The sequence below is a fragment of the Pipra filicauda genome, unplaced genomic scaffold, assembly GCF_003945595.2.
Source record: "Pipra filicauda isolate LSUMZ 115617 unplaced genomic scaffold, ASM394559v2 scaffold139_size1960392_pilon, whole genome shotgun sequence".
Taxonomy (NCBI): domain Eukaryota; kingdom Metazoa; phylum Chordata; class Aves; order Passeriformes; family Pipridae; genus Pipra; species Pipra filicauda.
This window is the reverse complement of record NW_024103873.1, coordinates 1942711-1953591: the sequence shown is the minus strand read 5'-3', so window position 1 is coordinate 1953591 and position 10881 is coordinate 1942711. Positions and strand designations below refer to the sequence as shown.

Genomic DNA, 10881 nt, shown 5'->3' with positions numbered 1-10881 from the left:
AAATGATATGTTTGTTTGTTTGAGTAAACACTTTATATTTTACAGAGTATGGACTATTTAAATGTCAGAAGAGATGAAGCAGTTTGATACACACATGGTCAAGTAAAATACTTGCTCTACAACAGATTAGTTGATTAATTAGTCTGTGCCAGTCCAGCCTGCACAGACTTTGAAGCCAAAACTCTTTCATTCCACATGACTTTTGCAGCCAACCCGTTTAAAACACAACATAAACCCAAGCATTGCCTTTTTCCCTTCCCAGCAATCAGCAAAAGAACAGGGGAGTTTTGAAACAAATTGAATTTTATTCTTTGCAAATGTTTGCAAGCAACAAGATTTGTCAGAAAAGTTGTCCCAAAAGGCAGAGAGAGGAAGAGTCAGAGAGGAGACAGGGCTGCCCCTCACCAGCCTCACAGAGCAATTCAAGGTGACAGTGGGAGGAACAAATGAACTGCAGCACGTACAAAAAGAGCATTATTATAAAACAAAGAGCATTTGAACATGTTTCAGACCCAGTGTGCAAATGGCCTATGTGGTTCTACCTGTTAACTGAAATATATGAAAACTGCAATATTACAGGCTCTGCTTGTGATGGTGCAACAATGGCTTGGGAATGAGTCTGTGCTCCATGTGCTGTGATCCCTCAGTCCTGCTGCCTGCAGGACACTCCTCCTGTCCCAAAGGGTGCACATCCCACCCCTCCCCTCCCCAGACACACACCAGCTCTTCCCCAGCCCTGTTCCCACATCTCAGGGCAGAGGAGGATGGTGGCAGAGGAGAAAAATAATCCCCTGGGGCAGCAACCACTGGATTAATTCCTGCAGGAAGCTACAACCAAGGAATGGGGTAAATGTAGCAAATTATCATTAAATGTCATTTCCTTTGCTCTAGCTCTCAAAAGCATACCCTGTCGATACTTGTAACCATTTTCCATAATCCCAACCAGAGTTTTCTCTTCAAAACAGAGAAACGCATAGAAAACATGACCCAAGGTACAGAACCACCCTAGGCCCCCACCCACCCTGGAAGCCACGTCCTGTAGACTCTGCTCACTCACTGTGCTGGATTCATGGCAGGATTCCTCAGCAACCCACATCACACTTGTTTGCAACCTGGAAAGTGTCCTGGACTTCCACATGGCAAACATCACACGGGTCAGGCAGATGGAACAGCATCATCAACAAGGAAATGAAATTACTGCTAATTTTACTCCTGACTTACCTTGATTATATTAGCTTACATTTGATTATATACACACAATCCCAAAAATATGCCTATTTTGGATTCAAACAGTACCAACATAACAAGATTTTTAGTTGAGACAATCCAAAAGACTCAGCCAAAAACTCAAAGACCTTATGAAGTTAAGTGACAGCTGAGAAAATCCTTTTGAAAACCCCCTTCCCCATCCCCTCAGTGAGTATTCCAATGGCAGCAGAGGAAACCACCCTCAAACCTCCTGCCACCACCAAGCCCCCCTGAGGGTCATGGGAACAACAGATAGGAGGGATTTCGAGGGGAAAAATAAACCAAGTCTACAGCCAAGGTGTGTCTGTGTGTGCAGGGTGTGAGGGGAGCCAGGCATGGTTCCAGTGGTTATCCAAGTGCAGAGGATCCAGAGCCTCCCTCTCACACCAGTGCTTGGCATTCCAGCCTTTTCAAAGCTTATTACAGAAACATAATCAAAATACAGAATGTTTTCTCCCAGAAAATGAGCCATCATTCACCCCCTATTTGTGCAGAGCTGTATCCCAAGCACTGCTTTTCACAGTCCACTGCTCCACAGAGCACTGCACATGGAATTAAACACGGAATTAAGGGTGTCTGAGAACAAAGGAGACCACAGAAGCACAGAGGTAGAAAGCTTCAGAGAACTAAATCTGAGTTACACAATCATCAGTTCCTACATACCTGGCATGACAAACACCTCAGCAGCCTCTCAGCATCCTGCAGGGTCACACCTGGGTGTTCCCAGCTGCAGGGACCACATTCCCCCAGGAATCAGCTCCTTGTGGGACAAGCTTGGACTTGGCCCTCAACTGAAGTGCTCTGGCCTTGCTACATCTGGTGCCTGACAGAGAACAAGCAACTAACGGCTCATGCCTTAAACCTTAAGTAGTTTTGTGTCATTGTATTTAGCAAGTGAAGAAATAAAGAGTGAATGATAAAGCTTCACAAGAAAAACAAGTGAGTATGTGCACAAACATAGGGAGAAATCTCCAGCTTCCATCACCAGAGTGAATTCTGAGGGAAAACCACCCCAATAAACCAGTGGCAAAAGCTGCCTCAGTTTGGCAGATAACGCTTCAGACAAAAAAACCCCACCAAAACTAAAACAACAACCTACCAAAAAACAGCCTCCCTCAAAACACTCTGCCTTCATCTGTTTTATTTAGAAACTTTTCCTCTTTGTAAGGTGATAACGTGGAATTTTACTTTATGATCTGTAAGTGCAAAAGAAAAAATAATTAAAGAGATGTTGCCTCCCCCTTGTCACGATAAATAGTCCTAAAAAATCCCCTCAGTGGTGTGTTTTAGAGAGTCCTCCCCAGAATTCTGGATACCTCTGCTGGTAAACCTTTCCAGTAACAATTTTGACAAGTAACTGAAGCACATTCAACAGCAAATGACAATGTTGTTTCTGCCCTGGGACTGACCTGTGTATTTTTTATAAACAATTTAAAATTTAAGACTTCTAAAGTCAAAGAGACTAAATAGATCAGACAACCGGTAAGGAACAAACACTTCCCATGGGTTCCATCCCGTGAGGCAGCAGCAGCTCCTGCTTTTGCCCATTCCAGCACTGCCACCAACACTTAGATCAGTCAGAAAGACTTCAGCCTGGTTCTCTCTTCCATGGTAATTCAGCAAATATCTGAGAAACAGCACAAGCAGAAAACCTGAAGTACTTCAGAGTCAGAAACAGGGATTCTCAGCAAAACCACTTGTAAGTGTGTTATGGAAAATACTCTGCAGCAAGTAACTGGTATCTACCATCCCGGGGCTATTGCATAAATCAGACTCTGGTTATCCAGGATTTAGTTCCTGCCCATCTTCCTTCACTGCAAGTGGGAATTATACACGGAGAAAGTTCAGTCTCAAATCTGGCCAACGTGGATCAGAGATTTCTTGGTGTCTCCTGCTTCTGTCCAGATGGACCATCCTTTCTTAGTGTCTCAAGCCATCTCCTCTCCTCAGCTCTCCCTTTAAGGACTCAGCCTTCAGTCTCAGCGTTCCTGAAGGAACAGAGCACGGATGCACAGCACTCCCAAACGTGGTGACCCTGCCTGTTTCCTTGGATTGGTGAGTGTGGTTGGGGGTTCTGGGGGTTCTCAGGTCTAAGGAAGCATCAGAAGCAGAACTGAGCAGATGCATCTGCAGGAGCCCTGGCCAAGGCCCTCCAGGAGGTGACAGGTCACAGGCAGAGGATCGGGGAGCCCTCGTGGTTGGAGTCTTCCTCCCCCTCTGGGATGCGGGGCAGGAGAGCGGAGCGTGTCAGCCCCCAGAACTTCTGAGGGGACATTTCCTTCTTGGTGGCTGTGAACTTCCAGCCCATGTGGCTCCCACAGATCCTGCACTGGGCTATAGTCCAGGCATACCTAAAACATAAAACAAAAGGTTTCCTTTGGATGGAAGGAAAAGGCACTTTAAAAACACTTCATTGGCTAAGAAGTCCCAAGTTGGATTTGCAAAGACAATCCAGGTGCCCAATTCCCACCTAAAACCTTGCAAAGCTTAAAAAAATTAAGAAAAAAATCCCCCCAAGCTCCCCACCCCCAAAGCAGCCTTCAAAGAGAGGAAGCAACAACATTTCAGGAGCTGAGGAGATGCTGAGAGCCTCAAAGAAGGGTCAGAAAATGGTTCTCTGAGTAAATTACTTAATGGGAAAAAAGGGACTTTTGCCCTGCTCTCAAAAAAACAGGGAACTGCACTTCCCACAGCAACAGAGCTTTTCTGTAACAGCTTTCAAGGGTAGAACATGAATATTTCAAAGCCCTCACAGAAGAGCTGAGAAAGCACAAAAGGACGAGAAATATTAACTACAGGTATTAGAAGCCATAAGTTTTCTTCAGGGAGTGTTAAAATGTGCAAGTCTTGGGACAGAAATTCCACACACCCTCCACGTCACTGCTCAGTGCTATGTGACAATCCAAGGAAAAATCCTGGTCATTATTAGGCAAACTTTTACATCTTGACAGCTAATTGTGCTACTCTCTCAGAGAGACTGGCTCATTAAAAACAAAATAAAATCCGAGATAATCAGAGCAATACAAATGTAACTTTTAATTTTACAAAACATTTATTCAGTTTTCAGAGCTAAAAAAAAAAGTATTTCAGTAGAATAAGTATATCCTACTAAAATACTTCTTAAATAAATAGTATAAATATAGAATAAATATATTCTATAAATATAGAATAAATATATTCTATAAATATAGAATAAATATATTCTATAAATATAGAATAAATATATTCTATAAATATAGATAAATATATTCCAAATTTATATATTCTGATTTTCATTTGCATTTTCTGCTGAAAGCAAGCTGTGTGAAAACAATTATTTTAGTTGCAGCTTATACAAAACTATACACAAAGAAACTCCCAGACAACCAACTATTCATAAACTCCCAGATCACCAACTAGTGATCAGACTCTAAGCCACTTTTTAAGATCTGAAGCTTTTCCTATTTTAAAAACATTAAAGATAAATTCTGTAAATATTTGATGTGATTTTTTTCATTTTATGCTGTGTTTTGAATGTCTAAATTTACTCCCTTGTTTTTCATATGAGTGAAATGATGACACGTGCTTAAAAATTAAATATTTAACTACTCCACTGTCACAGAAATACATTTACATCGGAATTTCTGCCATTTCCTGGTAAAATCTGAGTGTTCTTACCCAGGGAACCAGCTGTGCTCTGTCGAGGGCCGTCCACTGAGATTCAAATTGCAGGCTTTATATACAGTGAGGGTTTCATGGATGTATCCATGGGGATTCACATAGGCTGCCATGGGGCCACACAAGGATAAGCTGCAACACACAGTTAATGGCAGCAGAGTTCAAGGAAAAATCAAAAAACAAACTCTGGCACATGTAAATAGAGGAGGGGGGAAAGTACCTTTAATTATATTCTTAAAAACTGAAAGAAAATATTTAAAATAATTTAAAATGTCATTTGTCCCATTTTCTTAGAATTGCAGCGAGGTACATGATAGACTCATCAGTTATTTTACTTGCTGTTTTTAAATAGCAACTGCCAATAAAAGCAATTAAAATCTAACTAACAGTCAGAAAAATGTTCATTTATCACACCAACTTCTCCTCACCTTCTGTTAAAAGTACATCACATTGACACAGTAGGAATTGTGGCTTCTGCAATCCATTATTTGATTAGAAGATAAGAAATGGCTTTTAATTACCATATCAGCTCCTTATCACACTGATAAAGGAAAACTGTGGGGAGTCTTTGTTAAACCAAGACATCTTTTAACCTTCACATTATCACAGGGGATGGGCTGATAGTCAAGATTAAAATGGTGACAAAACTGCCAGAAGCAGCAATTATTTGGGAAATCTACAGTCTCATTATTGTTAAACAAGGAAGATATTGTGTAGTTCAAATACAGAATGGGACCATACTGTAGTTATTAGGGATAACCTGAAATTCTCAAAATAAAAAAGGGATCACAGTACACCTTCCTCGCATGACAACACCCTGGGAGCCTATTTATATCACCCAATTAGTGCATTTTAATCCCCTGTTGACACATAAAAGTGATGATGGAAGGGCCAAGAAATAAAACTTGGGATCTCATAAACTTTATTCAGAGACAACAGGATGGAAAAGTTTCATGTAGCACATTTCTATTTCAAATGCTTTAGTGCAAGGTGCTGGGTGTGTGGCACCACACTAAATTCTGTTCCAATATACCCCAGATTTCCTCACTTTTTATTAAAAAAAAATTAAATAACCAGTTTTATTTTGTAAAGAAAACTCCCTATAAATATTTACTTCCATTTTATTCGAGCTGTGCAAAACACAGCAGTTATGAGACATGACCCAGCTGAACCTGCTTTGCTGTGCCAGGGTTTCTGATTCAAGAACCTCCCAAAGATGAAGTGCAATAAACTCACCTGAATATTTCATTCTTGGTAGTTATTTCTGTGTCTTGGCATTGCTTACAACAGAGAGATGTACACTTGGAAAGGGAAAAAAGAGGGTCAGTCCATCCATTTCCAGACACTTGTCAGCAGTGGTAAATAATAAACATGTCTCTCTCTTTCCCTCAGAACAGGCTTTGTAGCAATTATTTTGCTTATCTGAGCAGCAGGCACTTATGTTTTCTCTTTCTATGAAAGGATATTTTCTTCTATGCATTTCACTTATTTAAACATTAATTATGATCTAAAAGACATCACAATTTTTACACACAAAGAGATCCACACACAGTCTTGTATTTGACTACACAGAGATAATAAATAAACGAGCCAACCTCTCAAGGTCTCGAAAAGCTAATTTAGAAAAAACAACCTTTGCTCTTCTAAACTGCAGCACAGAAAAGGCAGATGAGTACAAATGCAATCATTAAGTCTTTCTAAAAATTTCAGAGTACTGTAGATCAATGGGTTTATTTTCCTCACAAAAAATAGGTAAAACATATTGATCTTTCTCTGGGAGATTAGAACAGATTAATCCATCTTCTACAATTTCTAGAAAGTAGAACCAAGCAATTCATCACTGCCCAGAGAATAAGCATTTAACTCAGCTTAGTAAATTAGTGAATCAGCTCCTATTAATTTTCAGGAGGTGCAGTACTGCTTTTTAAGGGTAACACCTGTGAAATTCCCCCAAAATGATCCACTGCATTTTGGATTCAATTTGATATCAGTGAATCAAGTTTATATCAAAGAAATGGATCAGGCCTCAGATCAGTTATATTACTGGGAATTACATTCTGAACAAGTCAGAGCACCCTAAAGAACTCTGGCTGAAAAAAAGAATGGATTGGACCAAAATAGATGTTGTTGAAAAAGCTGTAAAAAGCTATAAATGCACTCAGCAATCTCACACTATTACAGAACAGTTAAACACATTTACAGGCTAGAATGGCGCATGTTGATGAAGAAAACACCTTTTTAGTGCAGGTTAAAAATCAACTTTACCTTCTATTTTATGAGGGTAACTTTAGCCTTGTCACCTTGGAATTTATAGAAAATACTGAATGTACTGAACATGAACAGTAGCACCTGAATAGCAGAGTATTTTCAGAGTCTCTGACTCAGGAAAGATAAATGAAATTTAATCTGGTTACAGAGCCTCAGGCAAAAACCTGCCCATTTCTGCCTCAGAATTTGGAAGAGACGTTTTCTGTCTCCACTCTCTGTATTTTCCCTTTTACATTTTTTGGTGCCTGAACTTTGGGAAGAGGAACAGCATTAAAATGATACTGTGGTTCTCTTTTCCTCAGAAACAGGCAGCACTTTTTAGGCAAACAGGCAAAATTTCCACTGCTCTGTATCAAGCAGATAAACAATATTATTATTATTAATAAAGCACATATTACTATCAAGAAATGTACTGAATAAAAATAAAACATTTAGAGTATCACAAGGCCATGGCAATGGAAAGAAGACAAGTTTTTTAATATCTTAACAAAGAACTGCCTGACAAGTTAATACCTGTCTTTTGGAAAAAAATCCTCATAGTCCAATATTTAGATTGATACTCAAGAGATCAACAGTACAAAGGTTTATCTTCTGCTAAAAAATCCCCAGGTTTCCATGGCACACTGATCCTTGACTGCAGTGTCTATATGGGGTTATGATGTTCATAAGATGCTTGAGCAACACTGGACTTACAGCACCATCTCTTGGCTAAAAAAAGTGCTGGGAGGCCTTGAAATAGTGTTTCTAACAAAAGCAAATATTATTTGTTTCATGTTTGCTGCCAAACAAAATCCAGCACTGAGAGACCACTTTCCTTCTTGAGCAAACTTAAAGGGGAGGGAAGAAACAAGAGAAATTCACTCTCTAGAAGGATGAGCTGGAACATTAACAGGTTCTTGTCAGAGATTGTAACAGTCACTGCTGTAATTCTTTATGGCAAGAACAATTTAAGGACAAGGAAAGCAAAAATACTCACTTTGTTCATGATGTCTAACTCACAGCGGAGTCTCTGCACAGCACTGCCTATTTTGAGCAGCTGGATACGTAAAGCATCATCAATGGGCAGGCAGGCAGCAACTCTGTAAGAAAAATCTGGAAATGAGAGACCAGCAGGTCTGTTAGAATTCAACAGAGAAACCAAACCCACTACTCCTGCTTATTCTGTAAAAGGTAATTATCTAAGCTGTGTTCTCGTAGGAAATGAAAAAAAATAATGAAGCAAACTCGAGTTTGTAAAAATCAATAATTTCCTACCTATTGGGTTTGTTGGAAGAGATTCATCTTTAAGGTTTTCATCCCATTCATGTAGCTGCCTCTTGACTCTTTCCATCAAGGTTTCCTTTTGTTAGAAGAAAAGCCTAATTTAAATACATAGGTATTTCTGGTTTCTTAGGAAAAAAAAAAAAGGGAAGCAAAATGTAGAGTAAGGTATTTTCCCTAAGTGGACATGAGCTTTTAAGACTTGCAATAATTAAAGAATCATTTTGTATCTACATATTTTAACTATTTTTTCTCTGAGACAACACAGCAGGAATCAGAAGCTCCAAAATCCACCCCAAAAACATGCTCCAGAAGGAGGGAACAACCACACAGAGGGGGAAGCCCTTCCTGATCTTTTCACACTACACTGAAAAGTATAAAGTGCTTTAAAATGTAACTTATGAGTCAACAAAATTAAAGCTTTTCTATTATCCAATCCTTAGATTTTACAGCCACAAAACTAACCGAAGGTTGTTTGATAATGCACAGGGTGGACTTACAGCATCATACAGAGAGTAGAGCCAGGGAGGCCAAGATGTCAAACTGGCACAGTGGAACTTCCTCTGAAAGCAAACCCGGAAATATTAGTTCTTTAACACAAGCAGATTTTAGGGACAGAAGATTTCAAGGTAATTTCCCTTTTATATGTCAAAAACAGTGGGTTAAATAATAAATCCATATATAAACTGGCACAGGTTGCCAGAGAAGCTGTGGCTGCCCCATCCCTGGAAGTGTCCAAGGCCAGGCTGGATGGAGCTTGGAGCACCCTGGGATAATGGAAGGTGTCCCTGCCCAGGGCAGGGGGTGGCACTGGATGGGCTTTAAGGACCTTCCCAATCCAAACATCCTGTGATACTATGAAAAGCAGGATGCTGGCATCTCCCTTCCCCGTTGTGCCTCCTCCTCTACAGATGAACAGATGGAATTTTATATTGATTTTCAAAACACCATCAGAAATTAAAAAAAACCCTCAACCAAACCCACGGAGTAACTTCTAACCTTCTGGTACTTCTGCCACCACTGCCGGATGGCTCGGTCCTGCCAGGAGGAAGGCTTGGGAGAGGGGAACATGTGGCACCTGCTGAGGGACTGCAGCTGCACTGCTGCCATCGTGGAGGGCAGCACTCGCTCGGGAAGGATCTGCACTTTGGCCTGCTGGATTCTGAGAGAAGAAAGAAAAGGGTGAGCTGTACACACAGATCCAGGAGGTTAAAAACTGCACTGGACTGCTTGTAGAACATAGGCTTGGGTAATAGATTAATCACTACACTGTAGCACAGAATTTAAGCAGCAATCCATTCCATCACATTTTTTTGGTCTTTATATTTTAGAGCACTGTTGGGATTGTGGTGGACAGAAATACAGACAGATTGGTAGTGGCAACGCAGCAGAATATTCCACCATCTCAGCACTATGTATTTAAGATTTTTGTCTCCTCAAGTTCCTTTTGGTACAAGCCAGTATTCAGCTCTCACATCTCAAACCCTCAAAAGGTGGTTCAGCTGAATTGCAGTTTGCTATCTTCAAACCACAAAAGCTTATGTGCTCAGCCAGAGGTCAGAATCAGCAGAAATAGGATATAGACTCTGATCAGCTTTTAATATCCCACCATCAAATCCCTATTCCACAAAGAGTTCAGCTTATGTTGTGTGGCTGCTAAGAATGCTGCCCAGGGGAAAGACTTCACTTTTTATCAGTATTATGCAGCAGAAATACTGAAATATTGAGGTGTGTGTCATTACAAATTTCCAATTTTATTAGAGGGACAACACTGAACTGGTAACTTACAATAAATTATAAACTGATGTTTTGCCATAAGCACTTAATCAGAAAAACCAGGAATTATGGAAATGTTTCTCTTGCTCAGAAGCTCTGGACACTGAATCCTCAGTAGCTGCTGCTACTGCAGTTGCCCAAGTACTGCCACCATGTGTCCAAGCAGTGGTTTTCCTGAGCTGTAAAATTTGGAGTGTGTTATTTGTAACCAAAGGTTACACAGTGACAAACAGTAAGCAGCACAGTTATTCTTAATTTCTTCAGCTGCAGGTCATAAAAGCATAAAAATGCTGAGTCCTGGCTGCTCCCAGGCCTCTTCCTAAAGCAATGCCACTATACTGAACAGCACGATACAGGTGATTAGCTTCAGATTTACAGATCTGGAGTAATACTTTATAAGCTTTGCAGAAAAGATTGCAGAAACCTCTAAAAATTGTGCTAAGAATTGTCACATGCTCACAGGATCAATGGCTGGAGCCTGCACCTCTGGACAGTGACAATGACAGAGGCTCATAACAGAGGGCATGATGTCAAAGGAAATGAGAAAAGACTCAGCATATTCTTACTAAATGTTAAGTATCTTATCCATTTTTATAAATGGACAAAGGTATTAATTACATAATATGATAAAAACAGTCAGAAGAGCCTCCAAATATCACAGGGATCCCACTG

General features: G+C 40.2%; 1 protein-coding gene across 6 annotated transcripts in view; it reads right to left on the bottom strand.

The window, feature by feature from the left end:
- Window positions 1-285: 285 nt before the first annotated feature.
- The window catches only part of CRBN (cereblon), a 58075-nt gene continuing 47479 nt past the window's right edge, over window positions 286-10881 (bottom strand). For all 6 annotated transcript variants that reach the window (XM_039378495.1, XM_039378496.1, XM_039378498.1 and 3 more), the window contains 7 exons: window positions 9433-9595; window positions 8934-8996; window positions 8428-8512; window positions 8150-8265; window positions 6142-6206; window positions 4906-5037; window positions 286-3599 (listed from right to left, as the gene is read on the bottom strand). In XM_039378495.1, coding sequence (XP_039234429.1) covers window positions 3416-3599; window positions 4906-5037; window positions 6142-6206; window positions 8150-8265; window positions 8428-8512; window positions 8934-8996; window positions 9433-9595 — 808 coding nt within the window. In that variant the 3' untranslated portion in view covers window positions 286-3415. The remainder of the gene's footprint in view (window positions 3600-4905; window positions 5038-6141; window positions 6207-8149; window positions 8266-8427; window positions 8513-8933; window positions 8997-9432; window positions 9596-10881) is intronic.